The sequence below is a fragment of the Rana temporaria genome, chromosome 13, assembly GCF_905171775.1.
Source record: "Rana temporaria chromosome 13, aRanTem1.1, whole genome shotgun sequence".
NCBI lineage: Eukaryota > Metazoa > Chordata > Amphibia > Anura > Ranidae > Rana > Rana temporaria.
In genome coordinates, this window is record NC_053501.1 from 8,371,422 (window position 1) to 8,387,954 (window position 16,533).

The 16,533-nt window shown below is 47.5% G+C and overlaps 1 protein-coding gene across 1 annotated transcript in view; it reads left to right on the forward strand.

The window, feature by feature from the left end:
• The window catches only part of LOC120920174 (cholesterol 24-hydroxylase-like), a 54,069-nt gene that overhangs the window by 25,159 nt on the left and 12,377 nt on the right, over positions 1 to 16,533 (forward strand). The window contains exons 5-9 of the mRNA XM_040332100.1: positions 4,322 to 4,408; positions 6,718 to 6,856; positions 10,002 to 10,115; positions 12,984 to 13,140; positions 15,092 to 15,154. Of these exons, the coding sequence (XP_040188034.1) occupies positions 4,322 to 4,408; positions 6,718 to 6,856; positions 10,002 to 10,115; positions 12,984 to 13,140; positions 15,092 to 15,154 (560 nt within the window). The remainder of the gene's footprint in view (positions 1 to 4,321; positions 4,409 to 6,717; positions 6,857 to 10,001; positions 10,116 to 12,983; positions 13,141 to 15,091; positions 15,155 to 16,533) is intronic.

A 16,533-nucleotide genomic window follows, 5' to 3' on the forward strand; every position in this document is an offset into this window, starting at 1 on the left:
CTGGAACAGGGGCTGGGTTTCTACTCCAACCTATTCATCATCCCCAATGGAGATGTCAGGCCAATTTTGGACCTAAAGATGGTAAATGCATATCTAAAGATCCGCTCATTTCGGATGGAATCCGTGCGGTCAGCAGCTGCCACACTCCAGAAGGACGACTTCATGGCGTCCATAGACATAAAGGATGCCTACCTTCATGTTCCAATTTATCAGCCACATCAAAGATATCTACGCTTCATGGTGGCTTCGCGTCACTTCCAATTCGTGGCGCTTCCCTTCGGGTTGGCTACGGCCCCCCGGGTGTTCACGAAGGTCCTAGCTCCGATCCTAGCCAAGCTAAGGATCCAAGGGGTCACGATCCTAGCATACCTGGACGACCTCCTAGTCATAGACCACTCGTCTCCCGGCTTGGAGCGAGCAGTGGCCCTCACGGTCCAATACCTCGAGAGGTTCGGCTGGGTCCTAAATCGAGAAAAGTCAGCTTTCCAGCCCACAAGGCAGTTGGAATATCTCGGCATGAGATTAGACACAGAACAACAAGGAGTGTTCCTACCTCTGAGGAAGGTAAAAGCCATCAAGGAATTAATCCTACTGGTTCTAAGCAAGAAAGAACCGACTATTCGCCTATGTATGAGGTTACTAGGCAAGATGGTGGCCACGTTCGAGGCGGTACCATACGCCCAGAGCCACACTCGCATCCTACAGGCAGCCATCCTGTCAGCATGGAGCAGAAGGCCACAGGCCTTGGATATCCCGTTGCCGCTCTTATCAAGAGTCCGACAAAGTCTGTGTTGGTGGTTAGACCCTCAGAATCTACTGAAGGGGAAGTCTTTCAGCCCAGTGGCTTGGAAGATAGTGACCACAGACGCCAGCCTGACGGGCTGGGGAGCAATTTTGGATGGTTGCACTCGCCAAGGTACTTGGGCAAAGCCAGAGAAGCAGTTGCCCATCAACATCTTGGAGCTCAGAGCTGCTCGACTAGCCCTCAGGGCTTGGACGTCAAAATTGCAGGGGTTCCCGGTGAGAATTCAATCAGACAATGCCACGGCCGTGGCATACATAAATCACCAAGGGGGAACCAGGAGTCAAGCCGCTCAAAGAGAGGTGAGCTTGATTCTTCTATGGGCAGAGGCTCATGTGCCCTGCATATCGGCAATATTCATTCCAGGAGTGGACAACTTTCAGGCGGACTTCTTAAGCCGCCAGACTCTATGGCCGGGGGAATGGTCTCTGCATCCACAAGTCTTTCAAGCACTCTGCCAAAGATGGGGAGTGCCGGACGTGGATATCATGGCATCGAGACTCAACAAGAAACTAGACAGGTTCATATCCCGCTCAAGGGATCCGATGGCCTGCGGAACCGATGCGTTGGTTTGCCCTTGGCATCAGTTCAAACTTCTTTATGCGTTTCCCCCGCTCCAGTTACTACCCCGCCTGCTGCGCAGGATCCGGGTGGAACACATACCAGTCATCCTGGTAGCTCCAGCATGGCCCAGAAGGGCATGGTACTCACTCATCCTAAAGATGGTAGTGGGAGACCCTTGGACTCTTCCTCTACGGCCAGACCTGCTATCGCAAGGTCCGATCCTCCACCCTGCCTTACGGCATCTAAATTTGACGGCCTGGAAGCTGAATCCCTGATTCTCAGGGGTAGAGGTCTGTCTCAGAAAGTAGTCTCTACCCTAATCAGAGCCAGGAAACCGGTCTCTAGGGTGATTTATTACAGGGTCTGGAAGGCCTATGTAGGCTGGTGTGAGTCCAAGCGATGGCTTTTCTCGCAAATTTACCATCGATAGAGTATTAAGTTTTCTCCAGCTAGGAGTGGATAAAGGATTGGCATTAAGCACAATCAAAGGACAGATTTCTGCTCTGTCAGTGTGGTTTCAGCGGCCGCTGGCCACCCACTCGCTGGTTAAGACCTTCCTTCAAGGGGTCTTACGTATTAGACCTCCAGTTAAATCCCCGCTTTGTCCGTGGGATTTAAATCTTGTTCTGTCAAGTTTACAGAAACAACCGTTTGAGCCGTTGGCTGAAATTCCTTTGGTTCTACTGACAAGGAAGTTAGTATTTTTGGTTGCCATAGTTTCCGCAAGAAGAGTTTCGGAGCTAGCGGCCTTATCCTGTAAGGAACCATATCTTGTTTTTCATAAGGACAGGGTCGTTCTCCGCCCTCATCCTTCCTTCCTACCGAAGGTCATATCCAGTTTTCATTTGAACCAGGATTTGGTATTACCATCCTTCTTCCCTAAACCTACTTCCAGAAAGGAAGGGTTGCTGCATACCTTGGATATTGTCAGGGCCATGAAGGCCTATCTTAAAGCTACAAAGAAGATCCGGAAAACAGATGTGCTGTTCATTCTACCGGAGGGGCCCAAGAAGGGGCAGGCAGCTGCAAAGTCCACCATTTCTAGGTGGATTAAGCAATTAATCACTCAGGCCTACGGCTTGAAAGGGTTGCCTCCTCCAGTATCATTAAAGGCTCATTCTACTAGAGCCATGGGCGCCTCCTGGGCAGCACACCACCAGATCTCTATGGCTCAAGTTTGCAAGGCGGCAACCCGGTCTTCTGTCCACACGTTTACAAAATTCTACAAGTTGGACGTAAGAAGGAATACTGATACTGCCTTCGGGCAGGCAGTGCTGCAGGCTGCAGTTTGAGACCCTCGGATTCCGGGGGCTCCTCTTTTTTGAGTTAAATTTAAAATTTAAAATTATTTTTCTCAACTAAGTTGGATTTATTATGATTTGAGTATATCTCTAAATTAAATCCTTTTGTCTTGGAGATGTTCTCCCTCCCCTCATTGTAAGCATTGCTTTGGGACATCCCATATAGTAATGAATGCCGCTCTGTGTCCCGTGATGTACGATAAAGAAAAAGAGATTTTTAATACAGCTTACCTGTAAAATCTTTTTCTTGGAGTACATCACGGGACACAGAGCTCCCACCCCTCTTTTTTGAGGACCATTTTGGGAGGCATACTGCTTGCTACAAAACTGAGGTACTCCTCCTATGGGAGGGGGTTATATAGGGAGGGGCATTTCCTGTTTGAGATTGCCAGTGTCTACACCTGAAGGTACTCCATATAACCCATATAGTAATGAATGCCGCTCTGTGTCCCGTGATGTACTCCAAGAAAAAGATTTTACAGGTAAGCTGTATTAAAAATCTCTTTTTTGTCTTGGGAAGATGTTCTCCCTCCCCTCATTGTAAGCATTGCTTTGGGACATCCCACATAGTAATAAATATGCCGCTCTGTGTCCCGTGATGTACGAGAAAGAAAAAGGGATTTTTAATACAGCTTACCTGTAAAATCCTTTTCTTGGAGTACATTACGGGACACAGAGCTCCCACCCCTCTTATGGGGACCATTTTGGGAGGCATACTGCTTGCTACAAAACTGAGGTACTCCTCCTATGGGAGGGGGTTATATAGGGAGGGGCACTTCCTGTTTGAGATTGCCAGTGTCCATCACCTGAAGGTACTCCATATAACCCATATAGTAATGAATATGCCGCTCTGTGTCCCGTGATGTACTCCAAGAAAAGGATTTTACAGGTAAGCTGTATTAAAAATCCCTTTTTTTTACGTCGTTTATGTAAGGCTTTTTTCGGTGTAACGTTACCCCTGGGTCTATGAGGCGTACGCAATGTTAAGTATGGACGTCAGGACAGCGTTGAATTTTCCGTCGTTTGCGTAAAACGTTCGCGAATAGGGCTTTGCGTAAATTATGTTCACGTCAAAAGCATTGACTATTTGCGACGTGATTTCGAGCATGCGCACTGGGATACCCCCACGGACGGCGCATGCGCCGTTAAAAAAAAACAAAACGTAATTTACGTGGGGTCAAGATGAATTAACATAATACACGCCCACATCTTAATAATTTGAATTGCGCGTCCTTACGCCGACACATTCAGACTACGCCGCCATAACTTACGGCACAAATTCTTTCTGGATACGGAAACTACGCTCTAAGTTACGGCGGCGTAGTGTATCTGATATATGCTACGCCTGCCTAAAGATAGGCAGATCTTTGTGGATCTGGCCCAAGATGTGCATGGGGAGCTTAAACAAGGGTTTCCCATTCCCAACCTTTCCAAGGGATTTTGGGTTCCACAGGCCCTTCCGTCACAATGCCTTTTAGGTTACTAAGCATGTGTAGTACGTCAAATCAGGTTCATGATGTAATCCTAGGACATGCCTCGGGATACAGAGTTTATGAGACTGTCCTGGCCAATACAGGACAGTTGGTATGTAGTATGTGTTTTCTATTACAAATGCTGAGGTATATATGTGTTCTTCATTTTCTCTGTTTTGCAGGTTCCTGGGGATAGGGCTGCTGACAGATCCAGACCACCAGCACTGGTATAAACAGCGACGTATCATGGACCCTGCGTTCAGCCACACGTGAGTCTAATCAAATGGAGGGCCTATAAATTCCACAGGACAAGATGAGTGTCGTGTAGAATTTTACTTACTAGTTTTTACATTTTCTGTAAATCCAGGGCTATTTTTCAGGGGGAACTTGGGGGAACTGAGTTCCACCACCTCTGGCTCAGACCCTTTGGTGCCTGCTCACCACAATCACTTGTAAACATAGAAGTCTGGTTTCTGTGTTTACAAGTGACAGCTCTGCACTCTGTGTGTAACCCCCCTGAACTCTGCACTCTGTATGTAATGCAATCCTGGTATTTAATGCCCCTTTAAGACTCTCCTACTGTTTGTGAAATCTGAACGGGGTCGTGGTTGAGTTCCTGCACCTATTTTCTGAGAAAAAAATCTCTGTGTAAATCTATACAACACCTTCTCTGTAATAATCCAAAAGTTCCAGGTTTTCATGCCATCACTTGCTATAGTCCTTTACATTTTTCCTGTGTTGGTGTGCAGGCTACTCATGCTGAGTATTGCCCTTTCTACCTTCTTTCCCGACACCGTAAACTGCTCAGAAATCAAGTTATTATCTTACATAGATTATACATATCATACACCAGAAATAAATCCCTATAGCTGGTTAATCAGTGACTTTTACAGCCTTAGCCCAGGTTCACACTGGGCTGCGGGAGTGAAGCCGGTCGAGTTCAGCTGAACTCGCACAATTTCACTTCCGCTGGCAGTCCCCATTTCGGCCGCGATTTCAGAGACATCTGTGCAGGTTTCTGCACAGATGTCAATGTAAATCGCGGCCTGAAATCGCAAAAAGTACAGGAACTACTTTTTTAAATCGGTGCAGCGCCGATTAGGACAGCGCCATTCCCGACAAATGGCGCTGATTTGAGATGCGATTTGACATCTCAAATCGCACCAGTGTGAACCAGGCTTAAATCCTATGTCCAACGAAAACCTTTTTTCATACCTGACCATTTGTGAGCAGTGGGAGATCCTGAAAACAGAGGGAGATCCATCTGACATCAGGTTAACGGTATCCTGCTACATAGACCTCTAGGCTGGGTTTGAAAGCCACACGCCAACAGAAGATCTCTGGTTGGGATCTTCCCTTTCGGTAAGAGGCAGTTTATTTGGAAGGTGGAAAATTTACTTTCTATCCCACCACTGTTCTGTGGTTCCTTTTGGTTTGATGTCAACATTTTTCCTGTAGGAGAGCAGCAAATTTCCAGCTACTAAACCACCATCTGGTGCATCCTTTCCTTTGAAAATAGGACATTGATTTGCTCACCCCTTTTTCACTGGGACTTATCATTGTTTGACTCCAATGGGGTCACCTATTTGTTTTAGGGATGTCAACACATCCACAGCACTAAGTTTTTCAATATATATATATATTTGCTGTTTTTTTTTTTGTTTGAATCATCACGTTAGTTGTGGAACTTGTTTTTTCTACATGTTTAGAGTCACAGAGGAGGTCTTGAGCTAGAATTATTGCTCTCGCTCTAATGTTCGCAGCGATACCTCACATGTGTGGTTTGAACGCTGTTTACATATGCTAAAACAAGTCCTTATGCTGGTTAAACTATGAGAACTAATGAAGGTGCTTTATATAATCTATATAGTCAGAGAATGGTTCAGGTTCTATTCGCCTACACCAGGGGTCTCCAAACTTTCGAAACAAAGGGCCAGTTTATGGTCCTTCAGACTTTAGGGGGGGGGGGGGGGGGGCAGACTAGGGCCACTGGGAGTAAAAAAAAATGTCCAGGTGTCCAGTGGGAGTAAATAATACCGTATCTTTGGTGAAAGTGGAAGGACTAGTGCCCCATCGTTGGTGTTAATGGAAAGAATTGATGGTGTCAGTTGGAGGAATAGTTGCCCCATTGGTGTCGGCAACAAGAATTATCCCCTATTTAAATTGGATGGAATAATGCCCCAAGGGCAAGTAAAGGTCCACAGTTTGGAGACCCCCTGGCTTACATAATGAAAATGGAATACGTAACTTGTGAATATGTAACCTGTGTGTATCTGGCTCTGATACTAGCCAGTGCCTCACCAGCCACTCGCCTCACCGCACGTCCCTGAAATAACCGGTACTTTGTTCCCGGTGACTCAGGACGAGCTCCGGCGTCTTCGCACTGCTCTACGCTAATCACAGGCAGGGAGACATTGTGTCGATGTGTGGCTGCAGAGATCGGGAAATGTCTCGCTGCCTGTGATTAGCGCAGTGCCAACTTCCTGCCGGGCTCTGCGAAGACGCCGCAGCTCATCCTTACCGGTAAATGATAATAAGAATTGGGATATTTATACAGAACGTCTGATTTTTCTCTCAGGTATCTAATACAGATGGTGGAAGTGTTTAATGAAAGAGCTGAGCAGCTGATGGAACATCTGGAAGAGAAGGCGGATGGGAAGCAGCAAGTGAACATGCATGCATTGCTCAACCGGGTCACCCTGGACGTCATCACTAAGGTAAGTTCATATACCAGAGGCCATCTCTGTGTGTGTGTGTATATATGTATGTATATAATGATCTGTCCCCTTCATCTTCTGAGGACCTACACATCTCAGCAACAGCTAAAGAGGCAGAGACATAGATCACCCAGCCTTTTTTCTGAGCCCCCTTCACTTCATTCTGTTCTAGGGTTACTGTGGCAATTTTTAGGGGTCACTTCTCCCCTGACCACCAATGAAAGGGGTCACTTCTCCACTGACGTAAGGGATCACTTCTCCCCTGACCACCGATGTAAGGGGGCAACTTCTCCCCTGACCACCGATGTAAGGGGGCAACTTCTCCCCGGACCACTGATGTAAGGGGTCACTTCTCCACTGATGTAAGGGGTCACTTCTCCACTGACCACCGATGTAAGGGGTCACTTCTCCACTGACCACCGATGTAAGGGGGTCACTTCTCCACTGACCACCAATGCAGGGGGTTACATTTGTATTGAATGCCAATGTAAGGGAACATCTCCACTCTCACTGCCAATGTTAGGGGTCACTTCTACTTTACCTGCCAATGAAAGGGAGAACTGCTCTACTGACTGTCAGGTTAACAGGTGCCCTATACTGACTACCAATCTAAGGGGTAGAGGGGACTTGTATACTGACCAACACTGTAAGGAGCAAGGTAAAAGGTGACCAATGCTGATCACCAATTTGGGGGGAACAGTCTCGCTTACGTATAAGGCCCCGTACAGAAGACCAAACATGTTTGCTGAAACTGGTCCGCGGACCAGTTTCAGCAGACATGTTCGGTCGTCTGTACAGCCGAGCGGACAGGATTCCAGCGTACATTTGCCCGCCAGGCCTTTTTCGAGCGGGCAAATATTTCTAAACTTGTTTAGAAACATGCCTGCTGGAATCCTGTCCGTCGGACATGTTCGGTCGTCTGTACAGACTTACCGTACATGTCCGAGCGGCCGCCATCCCTCGAATGCGTCGAATGACTTTGACGCATGCGTGGAAGCATTAAACTGCCAGGGCCGCGCACGTCGCCGCGTCATCTTTGCGGCGACGGTGCGGCCTCGTCGCCGCGTATCGTGTACGCGCGGATTTCTGTATGATGGTGTGTACAGCCATCATACAGAAATCTCCGGGCGGACATGTACGCTGGAAACGGTCCGGCGGACCGTTTTCATCGTACATGTTTGCCCGTCTGTACGAGGCCTAAGGGGACATAACGCTTTTCTGTCAGTCCTGCCAAAATGTACCCACTCTACAGAACAAAAATCCTATTCTAGCACCTACACTCTGTGCAGCTTATATTACATTATTTTGCACTAAATTTAATACGGTTGCACATCGCAGATTTTTAGTTCTAGCTTTTCAATCTGCCATGTTTAAGGGATTAATCATAAGATGTAGAAAAATTCATTTTTAGCAGTGGTTCTCGGAGATCCGGACATTATTTAAAAGATTCCTCCAAGGTAAAAAGTTGAGAAATGCTGATCTAGTTGGCTTCATACGTTCTCGGAGAAGGGCCGGCCGCTCTCTTCTAAAAAATGGCTGAAAATCTGGATTCCTTCCTAGCCTCTTATTCTAGACTGGCCCTTTAAGGTGCAAGTTGAGTTGTTTTAAGATTACCATATATACTCGAGTATAAGATGACCCGAATATAAGCCGAGGCACCTAATCTTACCACAAAAAAAAAAAAAAAATGGGAAAACTTATTGACTTGAGTATAAGCTTAGGGCAGGGGTGCCCAACCTTTAGAGGAGCGAGGGCCACTTTATCGACTTGGTAATCGGTCGCGGGCCACAATGAGCATCAGTGGCGTATGGTTTGTCAGCGCCCGGGGCAAGGCAAGTAATTTGCACCCCCCCCCCCCTAACCTCCTGTGGACTTGCAGATAGGCCAGCCCCACCGTGATCACTGATAGGCCAGCCTCGCCGCGATCACGGATAGGCCAGCCTCGCCGCGATCACGGATAGGCCAGCCTCGCCGCGATCACGGATAGGCCAGCCCCACGCACATTCACTAATGCTCGGAGATGGTGGGTCGGGAGCCCGCAATCTGGGCATGCCGACCCACCATCTCAGAGCAAAACATGGCGGGCCAATTTGGAGGGCGCCACGGGCCAGTGGTTGGGCACCCATGGCTTAGGGTGTCCATGTGCATGCCTCACTGTGTCCATGTGCATGCCTCACTGTGCCCATGCCTCACTGTGCCCATGACTAGACTGACGTTTAACATGGGCGTCTATGGAAGGGGTGCCTGGCTTTGAAAAATCAGTGCGCCCCTAGTCGTAGGTCCCCCAGACAAACTTTGCACACTTGTAGAGGAGATATGGGGCTACATGTGTGCTAAGTTCCGGGTCCAGGGGACCTAGGACCGGTCAGTACCGGGTCCCCAAAGTCAACGGAGAATTACCGTTTAACATGGAAGTCTATGGAAGGGGTGCCCGGCTTTGAAAAATCGGTGCTGCCCAGCCGTAGGTCCCCCGGACAACAACAAACTTGTAGAGGAAGAGTGGGGCTACATGTGCGCCAAGTTTGGGGTTCAGGGGACCTACGGCCGGCCGGTACCGGGCCCCCAAAGTCTGGGAGATCAGGCACAAAAAGATAACTCGAGCATTTTCAGCAAAAAAAAAAGTGGTGCAAAACTCGTCTAAAGCCGCGTACACACGGTCCTTTTTTGTCTTGTAAAAAAACGACGTTTTTCAAACTTCATTTTAAAAAACGACGTTGCCTACACACCATCGTTTTCTGAAAATTCTCTTGCAAAGCGCGGTTACACGTACAATGGCACTCTGTTCCATTCAAGCTCCCGTCCTAACTTGCTTCTGAGCATGCGTGGGTTTAAAAACGTTGTTTTAAACGTCGTTTTAGCCCACACACACGATCATTTTTGACACAAAAAACAACATTTTGAAAAACAACATAAAAAATGTAAGCATGTTCGATTTTTTTTTTGTCGTTTTTCAGAAGACATAAAACAACGTTTTCCCCACACACGGTCATTTTAAATGACGTTTTTAAAAATGTCGTGTGTTTTTTTCATCACAAAAAACGACCGTGTGTACGCGGCATAATACTCGAGTATATAAGGTATGTTGTTTTTTTTTTCACATGAAATAATAGTTTTTATGACCAGATTATAAATTCCTCCTGAATAGGTGGCTTTCGGCATGGATCTCGGTTTGGTGGAGGGAAACAAGACCGCTTTTCCAGAGGCCATTTCTACAGTTCTGAAGGGGATGATCCATGGTCTCCAGAACCCATTCATGCAGGTAGGAAATTCCAGTCTGTCTTCGGACTTTAATGTCTTATTTTTTTATCTGTCCAATGTTCCTGCACAAGAACAGGGGGGTGGTTTTAGTAAGCAATTGCGTCTGCGTAACCATAGTTACGCAGCGCAATTGCTTAGTTGCGCCGGCGTAACGACTTTTCTGTATTCAGAAAGCTTGTTACGCCGACTGCAGCCTAAGATATGACTGGCATAAGGCTCTTATGCCGTCGTATCGTAGGCTGCATTCTTACGATGGCCGCTAGGTGGCGTTCCTGTAGTGGTCAGCGTAGAGTATGCAAATTGCATACTAACGCCGATTCACAACCGTACACGCGCCCTGCGTACGCAGTTTGTCGTTTGCGTTCGTCGGGTTCCGCGTAAGGCTGCTCCTGCTATTAGCAGGGGCAGCCAATGCTAAGTCTACCCGTCGTTCCCGCGTTGCGATGTTTGAAAATTACGTTGTTTGCGTAAGTGAATCGTGAATGGCGCTGGACGCCATTTACGTTCACGTTAAAGCAAATGACGTCCTTGCGACGTAATGCACGTCGGGAAATTTTCCCGACGGAGCATGCGCACTACGTTCGGCGCGGGAACGCGCCAAATTTAAATGATCCACGCCCCCTACGGGATCATTTAAATTACGCGCGCTTACGCCGGCCATTTTTACGGAGCGCCCACGCAAATTACGGAGCTACTGCTTCGTGAATGAAGCGTATCGCAGGTAATTTACGGAGGCGCAGCGTTAAAACGGTACGCTGCGCCTCCGTAAGAGGGCGCAAGTCGTACCTGAATCCACCCCAGGGAGTGTAAAAAGAACATTCAGACTTTCATTGACCACTGGCCATTTTTTGGGCAAATGCAATTTCCAGTAAAATTTTTAAAAAAAACATAAAAACATGCATTGTAAGGCCTTGTTCACATGGGCGTATTATAGCGTACTCCCCCGTGGGAGGGCCATGTCTGCCTGCACAGGGATGTACAGGTCTCCTGTTAGTCCAATTGCTCTCAGGATCAATGCTGAGAAATACAGGCAAGTACTTATCCATCAAGGAGGTAAGTGATTGGCCCCAAATGTTTTCTGCAGCAGGACACGGACCCCAAACATACAGCCAATGTAATTAAAGTGGAACTTCAATCTTTCAATCAACATGGCCCATTTCTAATCTTTTGCTGCTAGCATTAATAAATAGAGAAGTACACTATATTGTCAAAAGTATTGGGACGCCCGCCTTTACACGCACATGAACTTTAATGGCGTCTTAGTCTGTAGGGTTCAATATTGAGTTGGCTTACCCTTTGCAGCTATAACAGCTTCAACTCCTCCTGGAAGGCCATCCACAATGTTTAGGAGGGTGTCTATGGGAATGTTTGATCGTTCTTCCAGAAGAGCATTTGTGAGGTCAGGCACTGATGTTGGATGAGAAGACCTGGCTTACATTCTCCACTCTAACTCATCCCAAAGGTGTTCTATCAGGTTGAGGTCAGGACTCAGTCAAGTTCCTCCATCCCAAACTCGCTCATCCATGTCTTTATGGACCTTGCTTTGTGCACTGGTCCAAATCATTTGGTGGAGGGGGGGGAGGGTTGTTTTTCAAGGGTTTGGCCTTTCCCCTTAGTTCCAGTAAAGGGAACTCTTAGGCCCCTTTCACATGGGGCAGGGGAGGTGCGGTGGCAGTATAGTGGCGTGAATTTTAGCGCCGCTATACTGTTGTTTTACAGCGATATTTGGTCGGTAGCGGTGCGGTTTTAACCCCCGTTACCAGCCGAAAAAGGGTTAATACCGCCGGCAATGCGCCTCTGCAGAGGCGCATTTCCGGCGGTATTAACGTGGTTTCCCATTGATTTCAATGGGAAGGAGCGTTAAACACCCTGCTCCTATACCGCTCCAAAAATGCGGCTAGCAGGACTTTTGGAGCGGTAATGCAAGTGCACCGCTTCAGTGTGAAAGCCTTCGGGCTTTCACATGGAAGACTGCAGGGCACATTTTTTTTCAGGCGGTATAGCAGCGCTATTTTTAGCGCTAAACCGCCTGAAAAACGTGTCAGTGTGAAAGGGGCTTAACAATCTGACTTTTTGACAACAAACCTCCGATGGACCTGTTTTTCCAGACAATCCGACCGTGTGTACGCTCCATCGGACAAACTTTTTCGCTTTTTCATCGGACAACTGTTCGCTGTGAGAACAGACAAATTTCCGGCAACAAATGTCCGATGGAGCAAATCCGATCGTGTGTACTAAAGTCCAAACTTGCATGCTCAGAACCAATGTTAAAGATCAGACAACAATAACAGAAGTTGCCCAAAGGGTGGCGGTAAAGAGCAGAAAAACCACGTAGTTCATCTATTACTTCACTACGTTCGTGTTTGTTGGCTGTGTGTATGCATACCAAGTTCACGGACAACGCCCTTCGGAGCAAAATCCACTGAAAAGTCAGTTGGAAGTCCGATCGTGTGTATGAGGCTTTAAGCCGTCAACATACCAAGACATTTTGGACAATTTCATGTTCCCAACTCTGTGGGAGCAACACGACTGCACACCAGTGTACAAAGCAAGGTCCATAAAGACATGGATGAGCGAGTTTGGGGTGGAGGAACATGTGGGAGTGGCGCAAGCACCACCTAAACCGCGTGCACAAAATCACGTACAGGTACGTGGTTTTGCGCACCCGGGCCGCCCTGCCGCAGCAAATATACGTGGGGCGGTCCGGAACTGGTTAAGAACCGTCTTCAGCGAAGTGATGGTTTGGCCCCCATAGAGCCCTGAACTCAACATCATGAAGTCTGTCTGGGTTTACATGAAGAGATATATAGAAGGCCTATATGAATGTGATATACATAGTGATGGTGTTGATGACCCTCTCTGCCCGCAGTACATGCCCCAGCACTGGGCCTACGTTAAGAAAGTTCAGGAGAGTGCGGATCTGCTGCGGAAGGTCGGGCATGAATGTATCTCGCAGAGGAAACAAGCCATGCTGGATGGAGAGGAGCTCCCCAAGGATATCCTCACCAAAATCCTACAAGTTGCTCGTAAGTGACAAATAATTATCATGAAATAAAGTGTATTTCCTCCTGTTAGAAAAAAAAAATGCCATCATTATCTATAAAGAATATTAACCCCTTCAATACTGGGCTTTTATACCCACCTCCATACCGGGCCTATTCTGGCACTTCTCTCCTACATGTACAAATCATCATTCGTTTGCTAGAAAATTACTCAGAACCCCCCAAACATTATATACCGTATTTATCGGCGTATACCGCGCCCTTTTTTGCCCTGAAAATCAGGGCAAAATCGTGGGTGCGCGGTATACGCCGATACCCGCGCCGAGTTTGAATACTGCGCCGGCATATACCGAGCGCAGTACACTCGTGTATAGTTGGGCGGGAGAGTAGCCGAGCCTGCCCGACTATACACGAGTGTACTGCGCTCGGTATATGCCGGCGCAGTATTCAAACTCGGCGCGGGGAGGACGCCGCTGAAGGATGCCGGACCCGACGAAGAGGACACCCGAAGCCGCAGACGGACCCGACGAGGCCGCCGATGGACGCCGCGCAAGACACCAAAACTAAGTACAAAAATCTTTTTTTCCACAGGAATGCGGGTCCACTTTAGGGGTGCGCGCTATACGCCGGAGCGCGCAATACCCCGATAAATACGGTATGTTTTTTTTTTTAGCAGACACCCTAGGGCAGTGATGGCGAACCTTGGCACCCCAGATGTTTTTAGAACTACATTTCCCCATGTTGCTCCTGCACTCTGCAGTGTAGCTGAGCATCATGGGAAATGTAGTTCCAAAACATCTGGGGTGCCACTGCCAAGGTTCGCCATCTTTGCCCTAGGGAATAAAATGGCGGTCATTGCAACTTTTTATGTTGCACAGTATTTGCCCAATGATTGTTTAACCACTTGCCTACTGGGCACCTACACCCGCTTCCTGCCCCAGACGAAATCTTAGCTTCCGGCACTGCGTCGCTTTAACTGACAATTGCGCGGTCGTGCGACGTGGCTCCCACACAAAATTGACGTCCTTTTTTTTCCCCACAAATAGAGCTTTCTTTTGGTGGTATTTGATCACCTGTGCGGTTTACATTTTTTGGGCTATAAACAAAAAAAGAGCGTACATTTTGAAAAAAAAACCACAATATTTTTTGCTTTTTACTATAATAAAAACTTTGACATATTTTTGGTAAAAAAAAAAAAAAAAAAAAAAGAATACGCATCGGCCTAAACTGAGATACATTTTATTTAAAAAAAAAAAATGTATCTCAGTTTAGGCCGATACGTATTCTTTTACATATTTTTGGTAAAAAAAAAAAAAATTTGCAATAACCGTATAGTGACTGGTTTGCGCAAAAGTTATATTGCCTACAAAATAGGGGACATAATGATTTTTTTAAATTTATTTTTTTTACTAGGAATGGCGGCGATCTGCGATTTTTATCGACCTTATGGCGGACACTTTGGGACCATTGTAATTTTAATAGCGATCAGTGCTATAAAAATGCACAGATTACTGTAAAAATGCCACTGGCAGTGAAGGGGTTAACACTAGGGGGGCGAGGAAGGGGTTAATTATGTTCCCTGGGTGTGTTCTAACTAAAGGGAGGGGTGGGACTGACTAGGGGAAATGAAAGGTCGCTGTTCATACATTGTATGAACAGAGGATCAGTCATTTCTCTCCCTGACAGAACCGGGAGCTGTGCGTTTACACACACAGCTCCCGGGTTCTCGCTCTGTAACGAGCGATCGCGGGTGCCCGGCGGTGATTGCGCCCGCCGGGCACCAGGGGCGCAATATGGGCGCACCAGGGGCGAAATATATACGCAATATTACGTAAAACTGCGGCGGCTAGTGGTTAAATTAGTTTATATAAAAACATCATCATTGGTAGGAAGAATTCTCTGTATTCTGAATGCGGCTTTGATCATGTGATGACGGGACGTGTAAAGTCTTAATTTTTCTCCTTTTTGTATTCAGAGCAGGGGGACGGCCTGGACGATGAGATCATGCTGGACAATTTCATCACATTCTTCATTGCCGGTAAGTAGATGAGATGTAAGCCAATCCGCCTCATACCATTCTAGTATTCGGAGAGCCTCATTTATCTCTATGAATCGCCGTCCCTGTGTTGTCCGTCGTTTTTCCAGTATGGGTGAGACCACGGAGGAACTAGTTTTAGTGGTTGGTGTGAGAAGATCAATTGTTATTTCAGACATTCATGTATGAGATTCTAGACATGTGCAATTGGTTTAGTTCTACGGGCCATATTCTCAAACAAATTACGCCGGTGTATCTACTGATACACTGGCGTAAATCGAATTTCCCGCCGGCATATTATTATTTTGTATTCACAAAACAAGATACACCAGATTTAGGCTAGGATTCGACTAGTGTAAGTCACTTACACTGTCGGATCCTAAATGTAATTCGCCGCCGGCCGCTAGGTGGCGTTTACGTTCAGGTCTCATTTGTTTATGCAAATGAGCCTGATACGCCGATTCCCAAACGAAATCGCGTCGCGTAACCGTCGTTTGCGTAAGGTTACCCCTGCTATATGAGGGGTAACCTTACGCCTGTCCCACGTAGGCCATGTTAAGTATGGCGTCGGGTCTGCGTCATCTTTTCCCGTCGGGTACGTCGTTTTACTAAGTCGTTCTTGAATACGACTTTACGTCAATGACGCACACGTCGGCGTCATTGACGTTTTCTGCCGAGAACTGGAGCATGCGCACTGGGCTATTTTTAGCCCAGCGCATGCGCAGTTCGATCGAAACGGGGGCGCGCTTAATTTAAATACAAGCCGCCCCCTTGGAATTACGCGGGGATACGCCGGGCCAATTACACTACGCCGCCCCAAACTACGGAGCAAGTGTTTGGGGAATACAGCACTTGCTCCTGTAAGTTGGGGCGGCGGAGTGTAATTGGCTTACGCTACTGCCGCGGGAAAACTACAAGAATCTGGCCCCAAGACTGGGATGCCAAATGTTGCATGTCCCTTCTAGATTGTAAGCTCTAACGGGCAGGGCCCCTCTGATTCCTCCTGTATTGTAACTGTACTGTCTTCCCTGAAGTTGTAAAGCGCTGTGCAAACTGTTGGCGCTATATAAATCCTGTATAATAATAATCAGGGCCGATCCTAGGCAGGGTGCACAGGGTGCATTGCACCCAGGCGCCTGCAGAGGTGGGGGGCGCCGAATTGCCAGAGTTCTCCCCTCCCTCTTTCTGTCCTTGTTTGTGTCCGTCCAGAACTAGTGTTCTGAGCATAGGTGTGTGTCCGTCCGGAACTGATGTGTGAGCATAGGGCAGCCCGTCCAGTCTGGCAGTGCTCGGGGGAGGGGCCGCTCCTCTTCCTGACATGTGAGTTCTAGTTTTAAGTGGCTGCTGATGTGCAGGAATGAATTCCTAACACTGGGAGTCTT